Genomic DNA, 27,325 nt, shown 5'->3' with positions numbered 1-27,325 from the left:
AGATTTAACAAAGATTTTAAAAAGAGTGAATTATTAATAATTCAATTACAAGGTAAAATTGGAGAAGAAATGAAAGCTATTGTTGATTCTATTAAAGAACTTGAAGAGAAATCTGATTTGACAGATGAAAACATAAAAGAAGTATTCCGGGTTAATTTAGAAATTTTACACAATCAACACAAGGAATTAAAAGATAGTATGATTAAACACGAAGAATTAAAAGACAAGATTATTGAAGCTGAGTAAAAGTTACAAAATATGTATCAGTTAGAAATCAGAACAGAAATAAATAAACTAAATACTGAAATGGCAAAAGGGAATCAAGATTTACTCGATACATTTTCAAATAAATTTGCAGAATATAAATCTGAACTGGAAAAGGCAGCTTCACAAAGAGGTGATGACCATGACACAGCATTAGATAACCTTAAAGAAGAGCTTAATTCTAAAATAGAAAACTTTAAGAAACAACTTCGAATTTTGATTAGTACTGTTGACACACGTCACAATTTGAAGTATGCAGACTTAAGTAAACTTACAAAAATATTACAAGAAGATATGACGCAGCTTAATGCTAAAGTTGAAGAACATAAAAATGAACTGAACTTAAACAAGGAGAATCAATTACCGCTAATGCTAAAGCAATTAACACAATTAATGATCAGCTAGAAAATTTTAAGAAACAACTTCGGATCTTGATTAGTACTGTTGACACACGTCACAATTTAAAGTACGCGGAATTAAGTAAACTTAGAGAAATATTACAAAAAGATATCGACGAATTTAATGATAAAATTAAAAAAATAATAAATGATCTGGACTCTGTAGTTGAAATATCAGCTAAACAAGGAGAATCAAAGAATCAATTACTGCTAATACCAAAACAATTTCCACTAATGCTGAAGAAATTACAAAAGTAAAAAATGTTTTTCTAAAACAAGAAACACAATTAGCCAGAACAAAGGGTGTTGTTGACAATTTATCTACTTCTGAAGTTGCTATAACAAAACGACTTGATGATTTGGCTAAAGTAATTCTTGAACTAAATGAAAATTATAAAGCAATAGAAGAAGAACTAGAAACAGTAAGACGTGACGTGTTTCTTTTTGAATACTACAATAGCAAACAACAACATGTAAATCTTTATTATACTCTTATTCAAATTCAGACATACGACATTGAAGATAAACAGTTACAACAAAAGATATTAAGGTAGTTCTGCACGTTTGGATCGAAATTATTTCTACAATGTAGAATTTGATTAAACACTGATTTTTCAAAACTTCAGAATATACCTAGAAAATTAAGCAAATAAAAAAGATAGGGTCGTGTGCTTGATTTTTTGCTAGACTCATTTGAAAAATAGGGACCTCATGCAGTATTTCATAATGAGAGTCTATGGGAAAATCATAACTTTCTTAACATTTTCGCGAATAGAAATTTTTCTACAATGTAGATTTTGATGAAACTTCTCACAGTTGTAAATAAAGACATGGCCTATAATTTGATAAAATAAAATATATAGGCCCGTGTGCTTATTTTTGAGATATTTGACCATGCTTAAAGTAAACCGGACATTTCACGCTAATTTTAGGACGTTATTTTGAATTATTTAACATGTGATATGTTTTAATATCATATTTTGACTTTACAATATAGCAACAGTACCATTGTAATAAATTTACTCACAGGTTGCAATTTATTCATAAAATGATTTTCTGTTCCGTTCGCCGAATCCAGTCTTTATTCTACGTTTTCTGGAAAAATGGCGTCACGCCATCACTTCCGGTTTATCAAACGTGCAGAACTACCTTAAATACCACAGATTTATTTGAATTATTTGGATAACGAGGTAATAAGATTACAGATTATAAAAGTTTTATTAAAACAAATCATAAATATTCAGAAAATAATCGTAAAAATAGGGAAAGAGATGTTTTTCAAATCCAACAAGATGGGGATTACATAATTGAAATAAATATTATCATTAGCAACTCTGATAGAACATTTGATATAATTTTTTTTGATTGGTGGAGTGGACCTGATAAACTGAGTCAAATAAATGGGCGGGAAGTGATAACATCTGAACAGATAAATAAATCAAATGTTTTTAATAAAAAAAATTAAAATTAATTTAAAAAAGGAATGATGTTTACAATTCAACCATTTGTTATGTTACCAATACCATTTAAAGGTTCTGGTAAATTTATCATAGAACCCGGTAGTTATGTCAGATTCTATCTAGTTAATTAAAACTGTTAATTTAATTACTGTGTTTTTTATATAATGGGAATATTCAATAATATAAATGAAAAAGTAAATAAAATAGAAAGACAAATAATAAGAAAACCTCCATTGTTTTTAACATCTGCAACAGAAGATGTTGCTGGATTATTTCAATGGAAAGTTGATAATGCTAGTCCTGGTTTAGTTCAAAATGGTAATAATGTAACAATTAATTTTAATTGCATCTTAATTATTCTTGTTGATGCAATTAAATTAGATAACGGAGAAGCTAAATTACAACTAAAAAACAAAGAAAATATAATTCTTCAAAGTTACGATGTAAAAAATAACAGAAACAATGAATCTATTTCTATTAATTATGCTAATGAATTTAAAATGAATGATGTAATTTATATTGATTCTTTAAACGTTATGAATATTCAGTTAACAATTTATGGTTCTTTAATTTAAGAATAAGCTAATGTATCAATACCATTATCAAGAATATATCTTTTATCGCCATAACATGATAAAGATGTTTTATTTATAACATAACTGGAAAGATTGTGTTTATCAGAACGAATAACTTTAAAGGTGTGATTACTTTGGGTTGAATTAAACAAAGTATCTTTGTAATTTTTATGAACTATTGTTTTCTTTACAACATGTTTTTTAATTCCTTTACATTTTTTAACATTAGCTTCATTTTCTAATAAATATGAATACATTTTACTTCTTAATCCAACAAATTTAACAATGGGAATGCCAGCAGTTTCATCTTTGAATTTTCCAATTACTTTTTTATTATTGTCGAAATAAAATTTTGAATTACTATCGTAATCACTATTATTAAATAAATCTTTGTCCTTATAAAAATCCTCATATGCATCTTTGGTTTTTATTTCACAACATAATGAATCAGTGTCAGTGAATAAAAGCTTTGCTGAATCCTCGTACTTTTCCTTAATAAAATTATAATGAAAATCATACATTAAATATTTTGATAAATCTAGAATGCACATTCCAACATAACAAGGTCTGTTTAATAACAAGCTTTCTTTTATTCTATTAATACCAAATAAATTCTTGTTAAACATCGTTGAACTAACAAATTAAGGTTTTGCAATATATTTTAATAAAAGGTTTTCATCATGAGTTAATTTAATATTAACCCTCATGCGTCAATATATTTTTTTAACCAAGGACTTTTGTCAAAAGTTAATATTTTGTGTATTTTTGTTACTTTTAACCCTAATTGTTTATATAGTTCAAGATTTTTATAATGAACTACATAATTTTGTTTTTTCATTAAAGTTGGAACTAATTTTTTTACATTACGTTTTCCTATTTCAAATTCTGTTTTAATAGTTTTACTATAATCAGAAAGCCATTCGTCTGGTATTTTGATTTTTTCAGGAGCCAAAGGATAATCATTATGTACAGCATGTAATTCTTTTGGATATTCAAGATCACATTCAACTATAAAGTTAGTTTTACCTTTTGCAATTAATTTCTTGAATTGTTTTTCGGATATAAATTTAAAGTTTCCAGAGGGTAAAGGTCGACACATGGCCCAACCATAAAGATTATTGGCGTCGAGGTACATAATGTATTTAGATTCTAATTTAGGATCATAATCTTTCATATATTTATTGTTTGCTTTACTGTATCTGTTTGAAATATAACTTATTCCTCCTCTCAATCCCTTTTCAATAAAAAGATACATATCAATATCAGTTACTAAATCTAACTGAATTTCAGTCATTTTTAACATTGCATCCCAAGCTAAACCAGGACTACTAAAATAATGGCAAGGGTTTAATTTGTAGTACTCTAAACATAGTTTTCTAAAATTTTCGAATACATACTTAAAAGTAATACGTCAGTTTTTAAATATAGATGATGATATTCTCCCATTGTTTTAATTTTGAATTTATTCCAAACATTTTTAGCATGTTCATATTCTTTATTAGATAAGGTGGACGGATAGCTCAGTGGTTTGCACACTGGCCTTCCAATCCTGAGGTCGGGGGTTCGAACCCCGGCAGCTACTCGGGAATTTTCAGAAACGCTTTTCAGTGTTTCCCATCCAACTAGAGGTGTACTGGTCAGGAACCCAGGCAATCTTTGCGTGTATCAGTGCTATACACTGGGCACGTTAAAGAACCAGGCTGTCTATTCGCAACGAGCTAGGCTAAGTTAGCCGGACAAGTCTGTATCTGATTTCTGATATCTCTGTCTTGGGGGCTTTGTCTCACTCTGTCCCTCTGGTCAGATCGCTCTGTGTCTGTACTAGTAGAGGATGAATTATGCGCCCTGTATAGCTGCATTTGAACTATGTAAAGCGCCCTTGAACGTAAAATTGATCATGAAAAGGGCGCTATATAAATCTGGTATAATAATAAAAATAATAGATATGTGTGTTTCATTTAAAATTGAATAAAACTCTTCTTTTGGAGGTAATTCTGTTTCTTTGAATTTTTTAAATGAATCCATGTAATCATATGGATAAACACCTTTTCTTTTTAATAAATTAAGTGCACCCGAAGGTTCCAGCTTCGCAAGTTTACTTTTGTCAAATTCTTGAGATAAATATTCAAATTCTGGAATATTTGTTACTAAGTTATCCAATGACTGAGACATAAATTGGAATGAATCAATAAAGACTAAGTCGGAAATCATAAATGCCATATATCTTTCCATATTGTTAGGAATATCATTAATTTCTTTTTTAAATTTTCCTATTTGTTGCATAATAAAATGACCGTCATAACCTCTTAAATTATGAAAAATAACAGGAATTTTGTGTGTTAGTTTAAAATTAATATTACATTCTGAGTGAGCACTTCCTCTGAATTTTCCTGTTATATGACAGTGGTCACGGACCTTCGGTCCATTCTCATTTTCCTTATATTCTTTTTCACAGATATGACAAGATTTCTGCTTTTTAAATTCAATTTCGTCTTTTTTAGACATTCTTAGTTCTTTGTTAAAGCGCTCTTTAAATATTTCTTTACAATATTCCTCTTCCTCAGGCATTTTTTCAATAAATTTATAAACTGCATTAGGGCCTCTATAAATCTGGGTTGGTTTAGTATATTTATCGTTATAACAACAAACAACTTTATAGCCGTAACCACAATCTATATGATTTTGATATGGTTCAGTAAATGAAGATTCAGGTGATGGTAAAGCAGTTAAAACTTTCTTAGTTATTGATTCAAAATCAGCATAAATTACAAAAGGTACTGCAAAACCTTTATGATAATTTTTAAATTGTACTTTACTTCCCTCTTTTGGCATTTTTACGCCTTGGGTACCATTAATAGCTGAACAATTTGGTATGTGTTCATTTAATATTCTTTCTTGAGTAAAATGCTGCAGGCAGCTTTTACAAAATTGTTTTTATTTGCCTGTTTTGTTTTGTTAAACATTAATCTATTAAAGTCTTTTATCCAAACATAATGATGGACCGAGGTCCCTGGTGACTTACCGTCGCCATTTATCTTATCTTTATTAATTAATAACATATCACAGTGTTCTTCGTATTGATATTTTGATATGTACAACGGATAAATACCTGTAGGTTCTTCATAACCAAATATATTAAATGATATTTCATTTAAAACTTCTATTTTAGGTATTTGATTTAATGTAACAGGAAACTTTATTCCAGTATAATCAAGATCGTTTATATGTTTTTTATATTTTGAAATTTTTTGAGGATTTTTTTCAACAGGAAATTTGTAAGCTAAATGACACCATCTAAAACATTCGTTATCATCATTCTTTATATTTATTAATCCTTTCATTGAATTTTGTAATGGTTTTGGTAATTCTAAATAACTTGAAGCAGCCAGTGGACTATACTTATATCTATTTATATAATGAGCATCAACTGATTCTATTCTCCAGCCACTTCCTTCTGAAATCCAATTGCCAATTCTATTTATTATTTCATCAAAGGCTTGACGTAAAGTGTTTTTTATTTCGTTTGTGTTAATAATTTCTAAAGCCTTTGATTGAAAATAAGCTGATTTATATATTGTATCAGTTTTATCCATTTTTACAAAAGTTATTTTTAAAACAAAGTTTATTTTTTATACCTTTTAAAGTTTTAAGTTCAGATTTATGTATTTCATAAGAGTCGTTTATAGTTAAATATAATTGATTCTTTGGGTCTTGTCTATATTCAACTTTAATTTCAAATTTCTTAATATATTGATTTTTTGATATCTCAATTTCCATCTATATATTATATTTAGAAAATAAAATTCGTTAAGCAAAAAAGGATGAAAAAAAAACAATAAAATAGATAAAGTTTAAGAAGAAATAAAATATTTAAATTTATATCTTTTTCCATTAGTTTTTGATATTCCACTTTTTACTCTGTTTTTCCCTTCGCAGCACATTTTTATTAATCCAGAATTAATATCAAGGTCTTTATAAATGCTGCGTAAGTGCTTCTATATATTTTTTCTTCATTAGTGTCACAATCGGTTGCAATAACTCTTTTAGGGTTGTTTCGATGATTATTTGGTCTGGGACAATCACATAATCTTACATTACTTTCCTCTTCTAAAATTAAACAACCACAACCCATTCAAATAAATTCCTTTCTAATAGATAAGGATCTATAACATTTTGTAATTTATCAATGACATGATTTTTATATTCATCCCTAACTATTTGATTAAGTTTTGATTTAATACCGTTTTTTCTTTTAAGACCTTTTTTATATGAATTATTGTCTGGATTCCTTATTTCTCCTAAAATACTAGATAATTTTGGCATAATCATTCTATCCATCTTTCTATTAACCATCTATATATAATATACTTATAGAAAAAAATCTCTAAAAAAACGCACGTAAAATTTAATACTACTCTTCGTCATTTTTACTTTTATATCCGTTAAGTTTAAATTCCTTCATATGCATTTCAAGAGGCATTGAATAGTTTTTTTTTCTTTCTGCATTTCTAACAGTATTGTAAAAATATCCTGAATAACTTTATTTGGGTCTTCTTTATTTACTTTTCCGATCCGTGCTTTTGTTATTAGTTGTTTTATTTTCTGTTGATACAATTTTAAAATAGCTTTTTTGTCTTCAACTTTTAGTCTATTAATAAAAATAGTAATTATTGATGGAACAGCGCCAGCAACTGCTACAAATATAGGAATAACTGGAACAAGTGCTAATGCAGCCGAGCAACCAAAAATACCTGCTGTAATCTGTAATGCTGTATTTACTCTTCCACAAAATTTATAACTTTTTCTGTAAGCAGCAGCTAGTTTAGTTAAGTGGATAATTAATTGATCTATTGTTTCTATTCCATTATTAGAGATTAGATTTTTATCACTCATTTATATAATTTATTTTCAATTTAAATTACTTTTAATTCACTAAATGTACCAAACCATAGGTTCGTTAACGCTTGTTTTTTCTTATAGTCTCGTCTAATAACTTTTTCTATTCTAAAAACCTCTTGTTTAGTAGGTAAAAGTTCTTGCTCATAAAATGAACCTTGAACTATTTCATAATTTAAATCTTTAATAGTGTATGTTCTGGGATTTATATTATTAATTCCATGAATTATAAATATCTCCTCTGTCCAGTTTGGTGTATGTCCTTTTTCAAAATGTCTTTTCAGTTTGCTTAAGCGAACTCGATCACTAATTTTAAATTTTAGTTTACTCTTTGGTATCTTTAAATTACCGTATAAATTAATGTAAACTGTACCTTTATTTAAGTTTTTACTGGCTTCGGTGGGTGTCATTTTTATACTAGAATGTTTTGTTTTGTTATATTTATCAACCATTTCCTGTAAATTATCTAAATAAGTATAAGTATTATTTGCTGTAAAATATTTCCACATTATTCTTTTTAAACTTCTATTAAATCTTTCTATTACTACAGCCTTTCCTTCATTAAATGTATGGTACATGTTAATCTTATATTTATTCAAAGATGATTCAAACTTTTTATTATAAAATTCTTTTCCTTCATCTACCCATAAATTTGTTGGTGTTCTGTCTTCAGAAATTATTTTTTCAAATGCTTCAGTAACAGATTCTCCAGTTTTATTCTTTAATGGAATAACCCAAGCATATTTACTGAAAATATCAATAACGGTTAACAAGTACTTTACACCTCTATTATATTTTGAAAAAGCTTGCATGTCAACTAAATCAGCAGACCAAGTATCATCAATGTCATTAACAATCACCCGTCGTTTCCTAAATTTTCTTTTAATTGGTTTGTGTAATTCTTCTGCTAATTCATCGCTCCAGTGGTAGCTTGGTGCAGTGATTTCGGGGTATACTCTACCCCCTTTTCCCGTTTTTTGGCTTTCGTTTTTGTCCGAGACCAAGTTTATATTTCGTTTTAATTGCTGGTTTTACAACTAAATATTTTGCAGTCTTTTCTCCAAATGTTTTTGATTTAGTGTTATTTAAGTTGGAAAGCATTTGTTTGCACATGTACTTTTTTTTACACCGTTGCTGTAGCAAAAGTCACTGTCCATACATACTGCGTCTAGTTCGTTAACAGGGGGTCCGTTATCTAAAGGATTTCCTGGTCCACAATAATTATATCCTGGGAGTGTTAAACCTTTCTTAGGTAAAAAAGGTAACATTGCTTTATGAATATCTAAATTACCTGCTGTGATAGTACTTTTAACAAACTTTGATTTCATTTTTCACAAGATGAACAGGTAGCCATTATCATTTTTCTCCCGTTTTTTGCTGTAGCATAATGAGGGTTTATATTATCAGTTAATCTTCTTTCTTTCAAACAATATATTTTATTCTGTGAACTCATTATATTATATGTGTTTAAAACCTTTTCCTGAGTTTAAAACCTGTGGTTTTTGAATTGTCCGGCATTGACCAGTCCTGACCAAGGGCCATAGGTTAAATGGGGTCAAATAGGGCTCGCATCATCATAATACTAACTACTCATACAGCTGATATTTTCAGTCTTCCTGTAAAAGTCAAGTTTTATAAAAAGGTACTTTTTGTATTTTAGAAAAAGTACCATTAAAAGAACGTATACAAAACTAACCTTAGCTTTACAGGATGAATCATAGGGTCCTGAGTCAGATCTCTGGTTAAGGTCTTTGCTCTCCGTGACGATTAAATACAGACATCGTGTCTAAAGTCAGCTTGGTAGAAGTAGACTTACACCCACCTGTAAAATACGGAGAACTTAGCACTTGCCTGCAGAGAACTGAGTAGTTCCAATACAAAATCCATGGACACTTGTTAGGTTAACTGCTCAACATTACATGACTGAAATTCTTTTGCAAATTTGTGCTAAACCAAAACTAACAAGAGCTCGCCGAACACGAAATCCCCCCCCCCCCCCCCCCACCCTTGATGCATTCAGTAATTGCACAAGGAACAGAAATTATATGCTCACTGTAAACAAAAGTTCTACCATTCTGGTTTAATCTGACCTTGACCTTTAACCTATTAACCTAACAAGAGATTACAGAGTGATCTTGGCGCCATCCACTGAGCCATTTTTGAATGTTCCAAATTTCAAGACTAGCTCAAGGTCAAAATCAATGTCAAATTTCATTTTGATACAAAACAATGTGTATGTGGTCCAAATTTGAAAGCTGTGGCTTGAGAAATGTGAAAGCAGATCACTAGATGAATTTCAAGGTCAAAGTTCATTTCGGTAGACAGAACTATGCATGTGCTTCAAATTTGAAGGCTGTAGCTTGAGAAATGTGAAAGTAGGTAATAGGTAAAAATCAATGTCAAATTTCAATTCAGAACACAAAGATATGCATGCGGTCCAAATTTGAAGCCTGTAGCTTCAGAAATGTGAAAGTAGGTCACTAGGTCAATCTCAAGATCAAAATTCATTTCGGTACACAAAACTATGCATGTGGTTCAAATTTGAAGGCTGTAGCTTGAGAAATGCGGAAGTAGGTCACTAGGTCAAAATCAAGGTCAAATTTTATTTCGGAACACAAAAATATGCAAGTGGTCCAAATTTGAAGCCTGTACCTTCAGAAATGTGAAAGTAGGTCACTAGGTCAATCTCAAGATCAAAGTTCATTTCAGTACACAAAACTATGCTTGTGGTTCAAATTTGAAGGCTGTAGCTTGAGAAATGTGAAAGTATGTCACTATGTCAAAATCAAGGTCAAATTTTATTTTGGAACAAAAAACTATGCATCTGGTCCAAATTTGAAGCCTGTACCTTCAAAAATGTGAAAATAGGTCACTAGGTCAATAACAAGATCAAAGTTCATTTCAGTACACAAAACTATGCATGTGGTCCAAATTTGAAGGCTGTAGCTACAGAAATGTGAAAGTAGGTCACTAGGTCAAGATCAAGGTCAACTCATGTCAAGGTTCATCTTGCCACTCAAAACTATACATGTGGTCCAAATTTGAATGATGTAAGTTATGGACATGAAGGTTCTAAGTTTTCCCCTATATAAGTCTATGTAAACCATGTGACCCCCAGGGCGGAGCTATATTTGTCCCTAGGGGAATAATTTTTGAACAATCTTAGTAGAGGACCACTAGATGATGTCATATACAAAAATTCTAAGCCCTAGGCCCTGTGGTTTTGGACAAGAGGTTTTTCAAAGTTTTTTCCAATATAAGTCTATATAAACCATGTGACCCCCGGGGTGGGGCCATATTTGACCCCAGGGAAATAATCTGAACAATCTTGGTAGAGGACCAGTAGATTTTGCTACATACCAAATATCAAAGCCCTAGGCCCTATGGTTTTGGACAAGAAGATCAGAAACCGTTTTAACTGTTCTTGGCCAATGTGACCTTGACCTTTGACCTAATTACCTCAAAATCAATAGGGGTCATCTACTGGTCATGGCCAACCTAACTATCAATTTTCCTGACACTAGGCCCAAGCGTTCTAGAGTTATTGCCTGGAAACCATTTTACTGTTCCTGGTCACTGTGACCTAGACCTTTGACATACTGACCTCAAAATCAATAGAGGTCATCTGCTGGTCATGACCAATCTCCCTATCAACTTCCGTGACCCTAGGCCGAAGCGTTCTAGAGTTATCATCCGGAAACCGTTTTACTGTTCAGGGTCACTGTGACCTTGACCTTTAACATACTGACCTCAAAATCAATAGGGGTCATCTGCTGGTCATTATCAACCTCCCTATCAACTTTCATAATCCTAGGCCCAAGTGTTCTTGAGTTATCATCCGGAAACCGTTTTACTATTCAGGGTCACTGTGACCTTGACCTTTGACATACAGACCTCAAAATCAATAGGGGTCATCTGCTGGTGATGATCAATCTCCCTATCAACTTTCATGATCCTAGGCCGAAGCGTTCTTGAGTTATCATCCGGAAACGGATTGGTCTACATTCCGACCGACCGACCGACAGACAGACAGACCGACCGACCTACCGACCGACATCTGCAAAACAATATGCCCCTCCTTCTTCGAAGGGGGGCATAATAAACAAAAGAAAATATGCTGGTATTTAAAGTAAAAACTTTAGATTTAAAACTAAAACCAGCTGGACAATATTGTACATATGTTTTAGTGATACCAAATCAAGATATAAGAAATATATAAAACTTTATACATATGAAATAAAGAAGACTATTGTAGTCATTTTAAAACATTTACAAGAATGTCAAAATGTACAAAATATTTTTTGGTATTCTAAATTGTACAGACAAGAACTAAATTGTATTATGTGTTGGAATATTCCTGCATGTACTGTAACATTAAGAGAAACACTACTAAGAGTAACAATGCATCAATCATAACAAAAAAGTTTGATTATCAATTAAGTTACATACCAAAGGTTATGACAAAGGCATTACCTCTCTTTGTCAAAAGTTCAAACTGTAGCAAGAAACTCGAGAGTATGATACAAATTGCTTCAAAATCAAAGTGTAATCAAATTTCATTCATAAAACAGATATAATCAAATCAAGTCAGCTATTATTTTGCTCGATTGTGTTGTTATGCTTCAAAATGATGAGCTTAAAAAACAATTTGCTATTCCTTAAATACTCTTTAAGTGCCATATGATGGTTGTTAAAGGTATCCTCGTTCTCATTTTCAGTGTTTTGTTTGAATTTCTGGTCCTTTTAGACCATACATACTAAAATAGAATTCCTCTTGAGCTAGAGCTAGGGGGCGTAAGTTACTTTTCATACTTCATTACCTGTCATAAACAGCCATGATCCTGAGTTTGCTATTTATTTGCTTGGTTGCGATCTTTGCTTCAAAATGATCTTCTTAAAGTATATTGCAAAATGTTTTCAGCAACTCATCAGTGTTGTTCATAAGCACTCAGTATATTTCTGTTAGTTTTAAATAGCATTATGTGATTGTTTTCCTAACAATTTGGTTTTCATAGACTTAACATCATTCACATTCTTGGCTGCTTTTTCCAATTTTATAAGTTTAAATCTAAAGATTACTTGAAGTACCTGAAATTTCATTTTGTTTTTAGTTGTTGTTCAGTGCAGCTTTTCAACATTGAATATTTCATCAATAAGCCCATGAATATCTCAATACAGTTCATGTGTTTCTGAAACTAAAAAAAAACCAAAATGCTTTATTTCTCACGTAAATAACTGCATTGATGCACTTTACAATAACACAAAACGAGATAAATATTCCATTAAAACGATTTCCATGAAAGGAAGCCCCAAATTGTAACTCTATTATCAATGTATAAATGTTAACAGGGATGTATACATGATTAATATATACAGAATATATACATAAAAATATATAATCAATGTAAAATGTAAGTATTGACAACAATATTGAAACCATCAAATAAAAGAACAACATATTTAAGAAACAGATATTAGTATAATTAAACCGATAGATGCATTAATTCAAAATGAAAAAAGGAACATTGAATGTGTAATAAATGTTTCAGATAATTTCTTTGTTGACAAAAATGAAGAAAGAATGTTAGAATTAATACTTTAAAGTTTTAACAAATCCATGATATCATAATATTGAAATCAGTGGTTCAGATTTCTTCATATATATTTCTAAATACAGCAAAGTACAGTGGTAACGTACTTTAAAGCGCCGTTATGGAAAACATCTCATTGCTTGGAAAGTATGGAGCTGTACTATTTTGTAGAAGTATTTAACAACTTGATAACTAAATATTGTAAATTTGGTACCTATGAAAAAAAGTCCAGGGGGAGGGGGTGCATGGTAGACCCTATTGGCCCCCCTACCTATGTTGTCATTCAAGGTTTCACAAAGCGAGGGTAAATAAAATTCACTTTTACCGTTACCTTCATCAAAAGTTTTAGCAACCGTATCTACCGTACCTACATTTCAGACAAGAAAAAAAAGATTTCTTTCAAGAGGGATATTTGTAGCAAACTTGATACAAGTTTTGTCCAAGATCGATGAAATTTAAAGCACAAATAGTTTTTGCAATGCAACGGTATTGGAACTATTCCATTAGGCCATCTTGTAGTAGGCATTGTTATGTAGTAAGCGAACGTTTATACTGTATTCTACTTTGCACAGGCTGTTTTGATCGTATATATAGAAAACATCACGAGCTAACGTCTTTATTTGACTCGCTATTAATACCGCTCTTGGTCGGAATTCAAGTAGTACGGTACTATGGTACGGTACGTAACGGGAATACAGAGTCTGATAGTCTCCCTTTATAGATCTTCTTTTGTTTTGACATTTCAGAACATGTGGAGTAAAAATATTCAGCGTTTCACGCATTCTCTTAGACTTACAAGACAAGTTAATGGTAAATGACCACTATTTATGTCAACTTGTAAGCATGTGACAGTGATTTCATTTATAAATTATATATAAACCAAGACGGTCACCGTCAGACCCCACCCCTCTGCCAAAAACGGGTTCAGTAAATTTACAGACAATATATAAATACAAATTTTTCGTATACGTTAGTGTTTATTAGTAAATATTTATGAAATTAAGTTGGTCTGGCGCGGGTCAGTCTGGAATTGAAATAATTAAATTTATTTCTGATTTTGTTGTTGTTATTTTGATTTTTATCAAAGATGTCACAACAAAAGAGTCCAGAAGGTAAGTCAGTTACATCTGGTATTAGGGCACAAGTGGTTTCAATTAATTTTGCTACCCTTGAGCAATTGAGAATGATACCTGGAATTAATACAAAAATTGCCAGTGCAATTTTGTCGGTGCGTGAGGCGACGGGGAACATAACCCCGGAAGTCTTGACCGTGCTGTGTCGTAAGAAATTTACAGAGTCTGAGCTGGGTCGAATTGATTTTACCCAGAATAAACTATGGCCACTTCAGGACAGTGATAAGGAGCCTGAGGCTAGAAAAGAGCCTTGTGCTTGGTCACATGTTAAGACCGGAAATACTCTAGCTAGGCCTGGGGACTTGATCACCCCTAGACCCAGAATGCATGCTGTATCTTCTGGTATGCACAGGCCATTTTTGAAAACTCCGGCTGAATTCCTTGGGACACCAGCATCGGGCAGGAAGAGGGTATCGTTACCAGAAACGAAACTGAATATCAACCTTGGTAAAGGTAGCACTCCTTTTGGTGATGATGGTAATGCCAATGCAAGTAGACCATCATCAGAGGGGGGAGTGGGAGCCGACTATAGTCAGCTGGCAAAGAAATTAAGTTCTTTGCAAAAGCATTTGGCATTTGATGGTAAGGGCAGCTGGGAAGCTTTTGATTTAAAGTTTTCCAGATATGCTGAGGCATGCGGATGGTCAGATGCTGAGAAATTTGAGGGCTTGTGCTGGTGTCTTACTGGCAAAGCTATGGACTATTATGTACTGATACATGATAGTGGTGAGGTGAACTCTTACCAGGGTTTACATAGTAAGCTTGAGGCGCGGTTTGGAGAGCACGAGTTGCCAGCTGCGGCTCAATTGCAATTTCAACAGGCTTGCCAGGAAGAGGGCGAGTCGTTAGATGATTTTGCAGACCGGCTTTTGACACTTGCAGAAAGAGCGTTCAGAGGCCTGCCAGATTCATTTGTGACTAATCAAGTCGTAAGTCGTTTCTGTCAGGGCCTGTTAGATAAGGATGCAGGCCACCATGTGTTTATGCTTGATCCTACGAGTATCCAACAGGCCAAGCAGGTAGTCCGTAAATACCAACAGGCACACATGGCTATATTTGGTATGTCAAAGCACCAACCTAAGTTGTTCGAAGAGGAGGAATGGTGCGAAGAGGAGGAACATGTTTTTGCAGTGGGAGAAATGGCTGGTAGCACACAAGGGGCACCAGATAATAGGACTGTCATTGAGGCACTTAAGCAATTAGAGCTTAAATTTGAAGAAGTCATGACAGTCAGATCCAGTAGAGGTGAATCTGGTGAACTACCATAGAGGCTTTATAAAAGCAAAATCTGTTTTATGCTTTGACAGGCAAACTTCGGTTTGTGTGGCGGGGAGAGTGGGTCATAGCTTTTGAAGTTTTGATAAGAGGCTCTGATGCAACCGCCTGGGTTAGCCTTGCTGATGGGGATGGATGAGAGTATGCTTTACACCAATGCATTGAATAAATAGATAAGTGCATGGGTACCATAGGTCCAGGGCGGCAAGGAGAAGGTCATTGCATATGGTAATTATGGTAGTTATGTTCTTATTTGGTAGACTTTATTGTACGGAATGACCACTCAAGTTTAAGGTGATTCATGGGGTTCCAAGAGCCTCAAGGTTAACTGGTGAGACGGTGGCCGGAGGAGCTGTCTCAGTTGAATATTGTGCTGCAGCATGGGGTAGGTCGTGAGCATGATAAAGCTAAGGCAATGTCTTGAATGCCGGTTGGAGGCATTGCAATGAGTATCATGCTGGGACACGACTGGAGCAGTTACCTTGTGGCAGGTGTAATTACTGTTAAGAAGACAACGAAAGTTGGGGTCCTTTAACCTTGTAGACGACGCAGTGCCGTTGGTCATAGGGGACACCGAAGCTTCCATTATAGAGCGTTTGAGGGACCTAGGACCAACAAGGGCATGGGTACGACTGTCTACGGGTTTCTTGATGTAGACGACGCAGTGCCATTGGTAAAGGGGTTACCTGGAGTTTACATCACAGATCATCCGGGAAACCTGAGACCAGCAATGGCATGGGTACAACTGTCTACGGGTATCACGATGGAACCACAGATGACACCGAAGGTAAGAGTGGCAAGCCAGTCCTTGCAATAGTAGTCTCAGATGCGGGATGACCCTTCTGAGAAAAGTAGCCTACCAGATGCTGGTATGGATTAAGACTACTGTGAGGTAGTAAGCTTCTTTGTGGTAGATATGTTTGAACATGCTGTTGTAAACATGAACATGGTGACCACAAGGAGGGTTGTGACTGAGGCTGTTTAGGGCCTCGGTAGTTGGTAATACAGTCACGTCTGGACAGTCAGTTCAGTGCCTACTGTAGGACAACCAAGTTCACAGTCTGAGGTCCTATCCCCGGAAAGGACAAACAAAAGACTTGCCGTGCTAAAGGGTGCGACAGGTACCTCTGACTCTACAAAGGGTCTGGGGTCTAGCCTTCAGAATTCCATCTCGGTACCGGATCGAGGAGCTCTGAGGGATAAAATTGGACTGTGTAGTTGGTGGTTCTTAGTGGTGGGGCTGAGTGAAGTGTTGAAACAGGATGAGAAATTGCTGTTTGTTTTGGATTGGTAATGAGAAAGGACAGATCCGACATGGTTCGATCTGTTTCTTGCCAGTCCAGTAGCTGAGTCAAATCGGTAAAACAGGGAACAATTTCTTCTGTTAGATTGTGTTTTATGTTAGTGTGACTAAGGTCAAGATGGCATTCATCTTGGTATGCTGAAAAGTCTGAAGGAGGAAGCTATTGAACTCAGTCATGGCTTAACTTCTTTGGGACATCGGACTAAGAAACAGATTAGTCCGGTGAAGCCTCGTCCTAGAGACCCTTGACGAGGAACGTATGGCCTCACACAGTTTTACTAGGATAGGGCAGGCACCGCAAGGCCCTGTCACAGAGGAGACTTGAGCTCTGCTTAGACTAGCAGTAAGGTTACCTAGGCCCCCATCTGTTAGGCAAAGCTCAGGTAGAGGCAACAGTGTGAGGTTAGGGTCAGCCGTCTGTTTGACTAAAGGTTGTTTATTAGTAAGTGTTCGGCTGCTGACCATTCTTGGAGTAGGTACAGTTCTTATGATAGCATTGACTATCTATAGAAGAACTGAGTCTGTTTAGGCCATAGGGGCTGATCCTGGTGCACTATGGATGCGGAGATCCATGGTCACCGGTAGCGGTGGTATTGTGGCTAAAGTGACACAATACTAGTACTGGTTAAACCCAGGAACATCTCATATTTATGAGCAAGAGACCATGGTATACTTCCGTGGTCTAAGACACCATGGTCTACTTCCATGGTGTAAGGACTACCTCCTTTCAATAGGACGGGGAGGAGTGTAGTGCTCGCGTACGGTCTGGTACGGCCTACGGGGCGATAGCCTGAACCCGGAACACAGCAAGAGTGATTTCCCTTGGCGCGGGCAGCACGAAAAGACGTTGCTGGTGTTGCTAGACAATATTATTTGGCTATTGTCCCAATAAGCATAAAGTACAGACTGATTCCACCTGGTAAGTTTCCCACAGTTACAATAAATGCTTACTAATAAACACTAACCTGTTCTTCTGATGTTGTACATAAATCCCACTCTGGGTCATTGTCGCACAGTGTGATATGTACAAAGCTGTGTGAGGCACGCAAGTATATACAAGTACAGGTTAAACGATAAAAAAACGTGGTCATGTGACTACGCCGTGGCATTCAATTTTAAACATCTCTTGAAGGCCTCTACACTGTTGACCATGGTGGCTTGGTCGGGAAGCTGGTTCCACCGTCTGGTGGCCGAGGGGAAAAAGGAATGGAGGAAGGCGGCAGAAGGGGAGAAGGAATTTGACGGAGTGACCCCTTGTGTTGATGGAGACTGGGTACAAGTACCTCTCTGCAGGGATGTCAATGAGGCTTTGGGTGATACGCTAGACCATCAAGAACTTGGCGTTGGAGCGGCGATGTTCAGAGGGCTGCCATCCAATACCATTAATCATCTGACTGGTGCTGCTTGTTGTGCGGTAGTTTCCCTTGACGAATCTTGCGGCCCGGCGCTGAACTGCGGCCAGTTGTGTGATAATGATATTGGACTCCGTATGTGGGTCCCAGTTGGTGCTGGCATACTCAAGGATGGGCCTGACAAGGGTCTCATAACACTGTGCCTTGATGTCTTGCAGGCAGGATGTCGGATTTCTCCTGAGGAAGGCAAACTGTTGTTTGCCTTCTTTGCAGTGGATGCGATGTGGGCATTCATGGACAGCTTTTCATCGATACTTGCCACCCTTCACTGTCTGCAATTCACTGCCATCGATGCGGTAGGTGGTCTTGATCAGGTTCCTCTTCCTGGTAATACGCATGACCACGCATTTGCTGGGATTGATTAAGGACATAAGCCAATCTCATTCCCATTGTTGGAGTTTGTCTAGGTCTTCTTGTAAGGCTTTGGCATCATCTGAGGTATGAATCTTCCTATACAAGAGACTGTTAGCGAACAGGTGTGATGTGGAAGTAGCTTGGAGTGGGAGGTTGTTGATATAGAGCAGGAAGAGGAGGGGTTCTATGACTGATCCTTGGGGGACACCTGAGATCACTGGAGATGGGTCGGTTGAGTTTCCCTCAACTAGAACTTGTTGACATCTGTTTGCCAGGAAGCTCCTGATCCATTGCAGTAAGTTGCCCCTGATACCGTAGAAGTGCAGTTTGCAGGCTAGTCGTTCATGGGGGACCTTATCGAAGGCCTTGCTGAAGGGCACTGACAAGGTCATGCACTATTGCAGCAGGGTTTATTTTTTCAGCCAAATTTATAGCCGTTATTTGGGTATATTCCCATTGCCAAAAAGTATGTTTTTTTCCCAAATGGGTGCAAAAATTCCCAATCTATATTCTGAAAAAAAAAATCATCAAAATTGCACAAAAATTGACCAAATTATGGACAGTTTTGTAATGAAAGTATGTTAAAGATGTTCTAAAATGTGAAATAAGTGTATGAGAAATGTCTTTAAACACATCCTTACTTTATCCTATGGGACTAAATATTTCCCAGTTTGGAACATTTACGTGTCAAAACTCCCAATTTTGGGGGTATAGGCTATGTTCCCAAATTAGCTAGAAAAAACCCTGTGCAGTGTGAGGATGAGCTGGCTCTTTATGAACCTCCTCCGGAACCCATGCTGCTGATCAGAAAGTATCCGATGCATGTTGAGGTGGGCCATGATCTGGCTGTGCAGAATGTGTTCAATGAGCTTGCTGCAGACAGAGGTGAGGGAAATGGGCCTGTAGTTGGCGGGGTCACTGTGGTCTCCCTTTTTAGCTCACATGTCACAAAGTGACAGTGTGAGCTTTTGTGATCGCGCAGCGTCCGTCGTCCGTCGTCCGTCCGTCCGTCCGTCCGTGCGTCCGTCCGTGCGTAAACTTTTGCTTGTGACCACTCTAGAGGTCACATTTTTCATGGGATCTTTGTGAAAGTTGGTCAGAATGTTCATCTTGATGATATCTAGGTCAAGTTTGAAACTGGGTCAACTGCGGTCAAAAACTAGGTCAGTAGGTCTAAAAATAGAAAAACCTTGTGACCTCTCTAGAGGCCATATTTTTCAATGGATCTTAATGAAAATTAGTCAGAATGTTAACCTTGATGATATCTAGGTCAAGTTCGAAACTGGGTCACGTGCCGTCAAAAACTAGGTCAGTAGGTCAAATAATAGAAAAACCTTGTGACCTCTCTAGAGGCAATATTTTTCATGGGATCTGTATGAAAGTTGGTCTGAGTGTTCATCTTGATGATATCTAGGTCAAGTTCAAAACTGGGTCACATGCTTTCCAAAACTAGGTCAGTAGGTCTAAAAATAGAAAAACCTTGTGACCTCCCTAGAGGCCATATTTTTCTATGGATCTTCATGAAAATTGGTCAGAATGTTCATCTTGATGATATCTAGGCCATGTTCGAAAGAGGGTCATGTGCGGTCAAAAACTAGGTCAGTAGGTCTAAAAATAGAAAAACTTTGTGACCTCTCTAGAGGCCATATTTTTCAATGGATCTTCATGAAAATTAGTCAGAATGTTCGCCTTGATGATATCTAGGTCAAGTTCGAAACTGGGTCACGTGCGGTCCAAAACTAGGTCATTAGGTCTAAAAATAGAAAAACCTTGTGACCTCTCTAGAGGCCATATTTTTCCATGGATCTTCATGAAAGTTAGTCTGAATGTTCACTTTGATGATATCTAGGTCAAGTTTGAAAGTGGGTCACATGCGGTCAAAAACTAGGTCATTAGGTCTAAAAATAGAAAAACCATGTGACCTCTCTGGAGGCTTTATTTTTCAATGGATCTTCATGAAAATTAGTCAGAATGTTCATCTTGATGATATCTTGGTCAAGTTCGAAAGTGGATGACGTGTGGTCAAAAACTAGGTCATTAGGTCTAAAAATAGAAAAACCTTGTGACCTCTCTAGAGGCCATACTTTTCATGAGATCTTCATGAAAATTGGTCAGAATGTTCACCTTGATGATATCTAGGTCAAGTTCGAAACTGGGTCACGTGCCTTTAAAAACTGGGTCCTTAGGTCAATTAATAGAAAAACCTTGTGACCTCTCTAGAGGCCATACTTTTCATGAGATCTTCATGAAAATTGGTGAGAATGCTCACCTTGATGGTATCTAGGTCAAGTTCGAAACTGGGTCAAGTGCCTTCAAAAACTAGGTCATTAGGTCAGATAATAGAAAAACCTTGTGACCTCTCTAGAGGTCATATTTTTCAATGGATCTTCATGAAACTTGGTTAGAATTTTTATCTCGATATCTAGGTCAAGTTCAGAACTGGGTCACATGAGCTCAAATACTAGGTCACTATGTCAAATAATAGAAAAAAACGACGTCATACTCAGTTCAAAACTGGGTCATATGGGGACAGGTGAGCGATTCAGGACCATCATGGTCCTCTTGTTGAAGATCGGCGTGACGTTGGCATTTCTCCAATCTGTTGGTACTTCACCCTGTCGTACTGATGCTGAGAAGATGAGCGCTAATGTTGGGGCCAGGTCCTCTGAGTGGTCCTTCAAGAACTTTGTCAGGATGTTGTCTGGACCTGTACCCTTGTGGGTGTTGAGACCAGCCAGAATCTTCTGCACTCCCTCGGCTCCAACATCAAAGTGATGAATGTCAGGGTGGGGACTGGTAACTAGTGTTGGTATGTTGGACAGGTCCTCTTGGGTGAAGACATTACTAAACTGCCCATTTATATAAAACTGATATATTTCCAATGGCTGCAGTACACATCAGGACCCATTTTAAATGTCTGTAACTTACAATTTCTTGAATACTGTCAGTGCTGAATAAAAATCAAAAAGAAGTGGGGGTCATCTTTGATGCAAGAAAAGTATTTTCAGTCAAACACACAAACTGCAAAATCAGCTAAAAATGAGACTCTGAGTTGTATTGGTGGTGTTAAATGATCTAAGTTTCCATAACAGATTCGTGGTAAAATTTCATTAAGAAAATGCTACCTACATGTCAAGCAGAGATCTGTCATGACATTGTGATTTCAGCAAAAAAAATTGCAAAGAAAATTTTTTTACTGAGTTAATAATGGTAAAAGAATTAGAAAAATCATTGCAAAAGAACAATGTCATAGTAATGGCAAGTTTATGACAACTTACCCTACTTTTTCCCTAACAATTACTATATACACTGGTAATACAGTACATTATGTTTATAATACATGTACCGGTAATATTGATTACTGGACCTCTTAAACTAAAACTCAGATATGAAGCCTTTTCACTCAGGTAGAAGTCAGTCTCAATATTTTTTTTTAATAATTTTATTGATACGTAGTTTATATCTCACATAACATATCTTAAACTATCTCTTCAAATATCTCCTTCTTTGTAGGTAACAACAGAAATTACTGAAGCTTTTAATTTTGAAAACAACATGTAAAATTTATTATATGAAAAAAACAAATGGGACAGAACATAAAAGAAGCTTTGTCAACATTTGTTGTTTTATTTTCTAGCACAGAGATGCTGTTGTATATCACGATGCACAAGTTCACAGCTACAAACATCGCAACACACACAACACAATCAGACTGAGAATGAGGCGGAACAGAGGTCAAGGTCGTATATGGCAGCTGTACTTGCAGGACTAGGAGTTTCCTTTACATCATATATGGTAATAGTGATAAGAGTTTGATTCTCTTTAAAACTACCTGAATATCTCCTTTCTATATCTGATCATCTCAGGGAAAATTATAGACAAAATACAACTAGATATTTTTCTAGTTTGTTGACATATGCAACTATTTATGTAATCACAGGTACTGTGTTTGATATTGTTGAAAATATTCTTAGAAAGATTTCTATGCCTGAGACATTTAATGTTATACAGGAGAATCTCATTTGTAATACAGTTAAGAGATTACAATATTTGTTAATTAATCATGGCTAGTAAATGTTTAATTGTCTGATATGCCACTGTACTGACTTCATATATGTAGGAGTTGAATTATAGTATTTATATTTTTTCAAGATGGCTGTTCAGAGAATATACTATCAGTTGTATGTGTTCATTTTCCAATATATGTTACAGCTTTGGAATGAAAGAAGGAAACTTTATGCAGCAGAAAAGCCACAGAAAAACAATAAATCTACCTCAGAAAAACAGTCTTCAGGAGAAAATGCTGTAAACCAGCCCTCAAACAATGCCCGTGTTAGTGGAGAATCCGAGCCTGGTAGTAAAGCAACGTCTAAAAACATAACCACAGAACAAGATGATAAATCAAGAGGTATTATGTTTATGACAGAATAATGTTCTTTAAGTAATATAAAGGTGAACATAATGATTATGCTATAAGTAAAGAATTGTTAGCTTTTGCATTGTTTTGACATGTAGGGGAATATTGTTGAAGTTCAGGAAATTATGTACACATCTTAAACTTCTTAAAAGTGCCAGACCCTTAAAAAGTTAATTACTTCTTTGTAATTCTTTTGTTATCATGTGTAAAAGCCATCCAGATGAACAGAATGTTAATGGTTTTACCAGGAAGGGACAACTTGTTTTTTTCTTTAACATACTGTGTTGTCTTAAGCCCAAAAATCAGACAAGACCATACTTGAATAAAAATGATTTAAACATGGTGGAATTTAAGAAATGGGGAGGTGGTGTTAAGGATCATCTGTATAAGTTGATTAGAAACTGGTATTTTAAACAGAAGCTTCTTGTACACATTTGTTGATGAGCAGTTTGTTCTGTACTATTTAATATCAATACTTTTGTTTACAGAAAAAATTGACTGGTCACTGATTCCAGATTTACCCAGTCATGTCCCATATTTACTAATTGGAAGTGGTATAGCATCTATAGAGGCATATAAAGCTATAAAAACTAAAGATATAAAAGCTAAGGTAAGATAAATCTGTACTCAACTTAATAACTGTACGTCCTGTGTTATAAACAGCAAACACTTGCTTAGTTTAATCTTGCTTTACATCTGCCTTCACGGTTTGAACGATACTATAATTTCGATGCTAGTCTTTTGGACATTTTGCTGCACCTTGGACGTTATATTAGGTTAACTACTGGGCTGTCAGTGTGAACATAAGCAGTCAAATTCAAATCATAACATGTGAAAAAATGATCACCTATTATTCGTAGCTTTAGTTATGCTTACCTATGCACAAATATGTAATGAATAATATTATTACCGTGTAAAAAAAATACTGCAAATTACAGTAAGCAATATATATTTTACATAAGACATTACATACTGTGTTGATTATGATGTTAAAAGTCTAGACTTTTTTTAACTGCCCTTGTAGACTTATGATATTGCTTGTAGTTATTAGGTCTGTGGCTAGACTTGGCTGTTGAACTAAATTTAATACTGAAGTCTACCAATACTTTCATAGAATTACAGACTAAATTTTATATCCCGCATAACATGTGAAGTTGGTTGAGTTAAATTCATTAATTTTTAACAATGTTCTTTGTTTTGTTGCCTTCAGGTTTTAATGATAGGAGAAGAAGATTATTTGCCTTACTGGCGTCCACCTTTATCCAAACATTTCTGGTTTGATGAAAATAAGGATGCCGTTAAAGAATTTAAATATACTAATATGAGAGGGAAAAAATCTTCGTAAGTATAACCTAGTTTTTAGCTCGACTATTCGAAGAATAGTCTAGCTATTCTACTCACCCTGGCGTCGGCGTCGGCGTCGGCGTCACACCTTGGTTAAGTTTTTGCATGCAAGTACATACAGCCATCAATTAAAGGCATATAGCTTTGAAACTTACTTTTTCTTTTTCTAGGTCAATTATCAACCTCTCTGGGTCAAGTCCCATAACTCTGACATGTATTTTGAGCAAATTATGCCCCCTTTTGGACTTAGAAAATTTTGGTTAAAGTTTTACATGCAAGTTACTATCTCCAAAACTAATGCAGATATTGATTTGAAACTTCACATGTGTCTTCGGGGTTATAAAACTAGTTGTTAGCAGCAAGTCCCATAACTCTGACTTCCATTTTGGCCAAATTATGCCCCCTTTTGGACTTAGAAAATTCTGGTTAAAGTTTTGCGTGCAAGTACATACAGCTATTTCTAAAAGGCAAGTAGATTTGAAACTTATTTTTTCTTTTTCTAGATCAATTATCAACCTCACTGGGTCAAGACCCATAACTCTGACATGTATTTTGAGCAAATTATTCCCCCTTTTAGACTTAGAAAATTTTGTTAAAGTTTTACATGCAAGTTATTATCTCCAAAACTAATGCAGATATTGATTTGAAACTTCACATGTGTCTTCGGGGTTATAAAACTAGTTGATAGCAGCAAGTCCCATAACTCTGACCTTCATTTTGGCCAGATTATGCCCCCTTTTGGACTTAGAAAATTCTGGTTAAAGTTTTGCGTGCAAGTACATACAGCTATTACTAAAAGGCATATAGATTTGAAACTTATTTTTTCTTTTTCTAGATCAATTACCAACCTCACTGGGTCAAGTTCCATAACTCTGACTTGTTTTTTGAGCAAATTATGCCCCCTTTTAGACTTAGAAAATTTTGGTTAAAGTTTTACATGCAAGTTATTATCTCCAAAACTAATGCAGATATTGATTTGAAACTTCACCTGTGTCTTCAGGGTTATAAAACTAGTTGATAGCAGCAAGTCCCATAACTCTGACCTTCATTTTGGCCAAATTATGCCCCTTTTTGGACTTAGCAAATTCTGGTTAAAGTTTTGCGTGCAAGTACATACAGCTATTACTAAAAGGCATATAGATTTGAAACTTATTTTTTCTTTTTCTAGATCAATTACTAACCTCACTGGATCAAGTTCCATAACTCTGGCATGTATTTTGAGCAAATTATGCCCCCTTTTGGACTTTGAAAATTCTGGTTAAAGTTTTACATGCAAGTTTCTATCTCCAAAACTAATGCAGATATTGAATTGAAACTTCACATGTGCCTTAGGGGTTATAAAACTAGTTGATAGCAGCAAGTCCCATAACTGATATGCATTTTGGTCAAATTATTCCCCCTTTTGAACTTAAAACTCTTTTGATATTTAACCTTTTTAGGTAATATTTTCCTGCCTCTGGGACAATATTTCGAATAGTCGAGCTTGGCTGTCATACGGACAGCTCTTGTTAGTTAACCTGAGCACAAAGTGCTCAGAGTGAGTCATAGCGATCACTTACTGTCCACACTTCACTTTCCTTCTAACAGCATCTCCTCTGAAGCCATCTAGTAGAAGTTGATGAAACTTGGCCTTGATATTCCTCTTCCAAAATTATTCAAAATTATTCTGCTTGGTTGCACATGGGGGCCATCAGGGCTAAAGATAGAAAAATGATTATCTTTAAATGATATCCCTCTTAAACCGCTGGTCTGATTTTGAAATAATTTCACGCAATTAGGTATTGTGTGATCCTCTTCAAAGTTTGCTTAAATAATTCTGATTCGTCAAAAGACAAGGCCGCCAGGGGGCATGGTCACTTTTCCCTATATGTATATAGTGGAAACTTTAAAAATCTTCTTGTCTGAAACTGCAGGCCCGATCTTATTTCACACAAGTGGTCCAGGACCGTCCTTGTGTAATCCTCTGCCAGGATTTTTCAAATTATTACGATATTTCAAAAATCATGGGGCCATTTTTCCCAGTATGTTTGGAAATCTATAAAAAATTCTTGTCAGGAATAGCAAAGCCAATTTTAAAATAATTTTACACAAAGGTTTCTTGGGTGACCCGTTATGAAGATTTTACAAATTATTCTATTTCATCGAAAAGCATTACCACTTGTGTGGTCACTTTACCCCTTATCTGTGTGGTGGATACTTGAAATAAAATTTTCATGATATTGTATGATATTGTCATATCAAATCATTCCCCCAATGTCTTACCCTACCTCTAACCCCCCACCTCAACATTCACATACACAGTACCTGCCTGTATATATTTAGTAGAGACTTTTAACTGTTCAAGCAAGTAACTAAACTCAGGTGAGCGATATAGGGCCATCATTGCCCTCTTTTTTTTCTTAACAGTTTTTTAATTTCACTGTAAAGGTGCTGAATTTTTTAATTTACATCTACAGCAGTAGATTTTACGTAAAAATGCAGCCAGGTAAACATTGTTGTTGCTTATTACACACACATAATAATAATTATCCTAATTTATACACAAATTAATCCCTTTGTTAATAAAGATTTTAGTAGTCTTTTTGGAACAAAATGAAATTGTGATAAAAGTTTTCTAGAGAACTTGTTTTAAACTGATTTTAGCTTAAGCTATATGCATATTATATGTAGAGAAAATATTTGATAGTTTTATTGTTGTTAAATAGTAATTGAAATCATGTCTTCCACCATGTAGGTATTAGATACATGGTTTTCACAAGTGACATTATTTGATCATGACTTAACTAAAGAGTTTGCAATTCAAGTGAAAACTATTTGATCATATGCATGTAAAAATGTTTTTTTTTTTTATTTCATGTATTTTCCATGATTTTAATACCTAATACTATGTAGTTCCGTGCTTG

The 27,325-nt window shown here is 35.0% G+C and overlaps 1 protein-coding gene across 1 annotated transcript in view; it reads left to right on the top strand.

Annotated features, from left to right (window-relative positions):
* The first annotated feature begins 13,863 nt into the window (after positions 1 to 13,863).
* Positions 13,864 to 27,325, top strand: part of LOC123556295 (apoptosis-inducing factor 1, mitochondrial-like) — a 54,726-nt gene continuing 41,264 nt past the window's right edge. The window contains exons 1-5 of the mRNA XM_053543150.1: positions 13,864 to 13,994; positions 22,299 to 22,456; positions 22,874 to 23,069; positions 23,567 to 23,688; positions 24,289 to 24,419. Coding sequence (XP_053399125.1) covers positions 13,934 to 13,994; positions 22,299 to 22,456; positions 22,874 to 23,069; positions 23,567 to 23,688; positions 24,289 to 24,419 — 668 coding nt within the window. The 5' untranslated portion in view covers positions 13,864 to 13,933. The remainder of the gene's footprint in view (positions 13,995 to 22,298; positions 22,457 to 22,873; positions 23,070 to 23,566; positions 23,689 to 24,288; positions 24,420 to 27,325) is intronic.

This window comes from Mercenaria mercenaria, chromosome 5 (genome assembly GCF_021730395.1).
Source record: "Mercenaria mercenaria strain notata chromosome 5, MADL_Memer_1, whole genome shotgun sequence".
Lineage (NCBI taxonomy): Eukaryota > Metazoa > Mollusca > Bivalvia > Venerida > Veneridae > Mercenaria > Mercenaria mercenaria.
The sequence above is the reverse complement of the archived record's forward strand: the minus strand, read 5'-3'. Positions and strand labels throughout refer to the sequence as shown.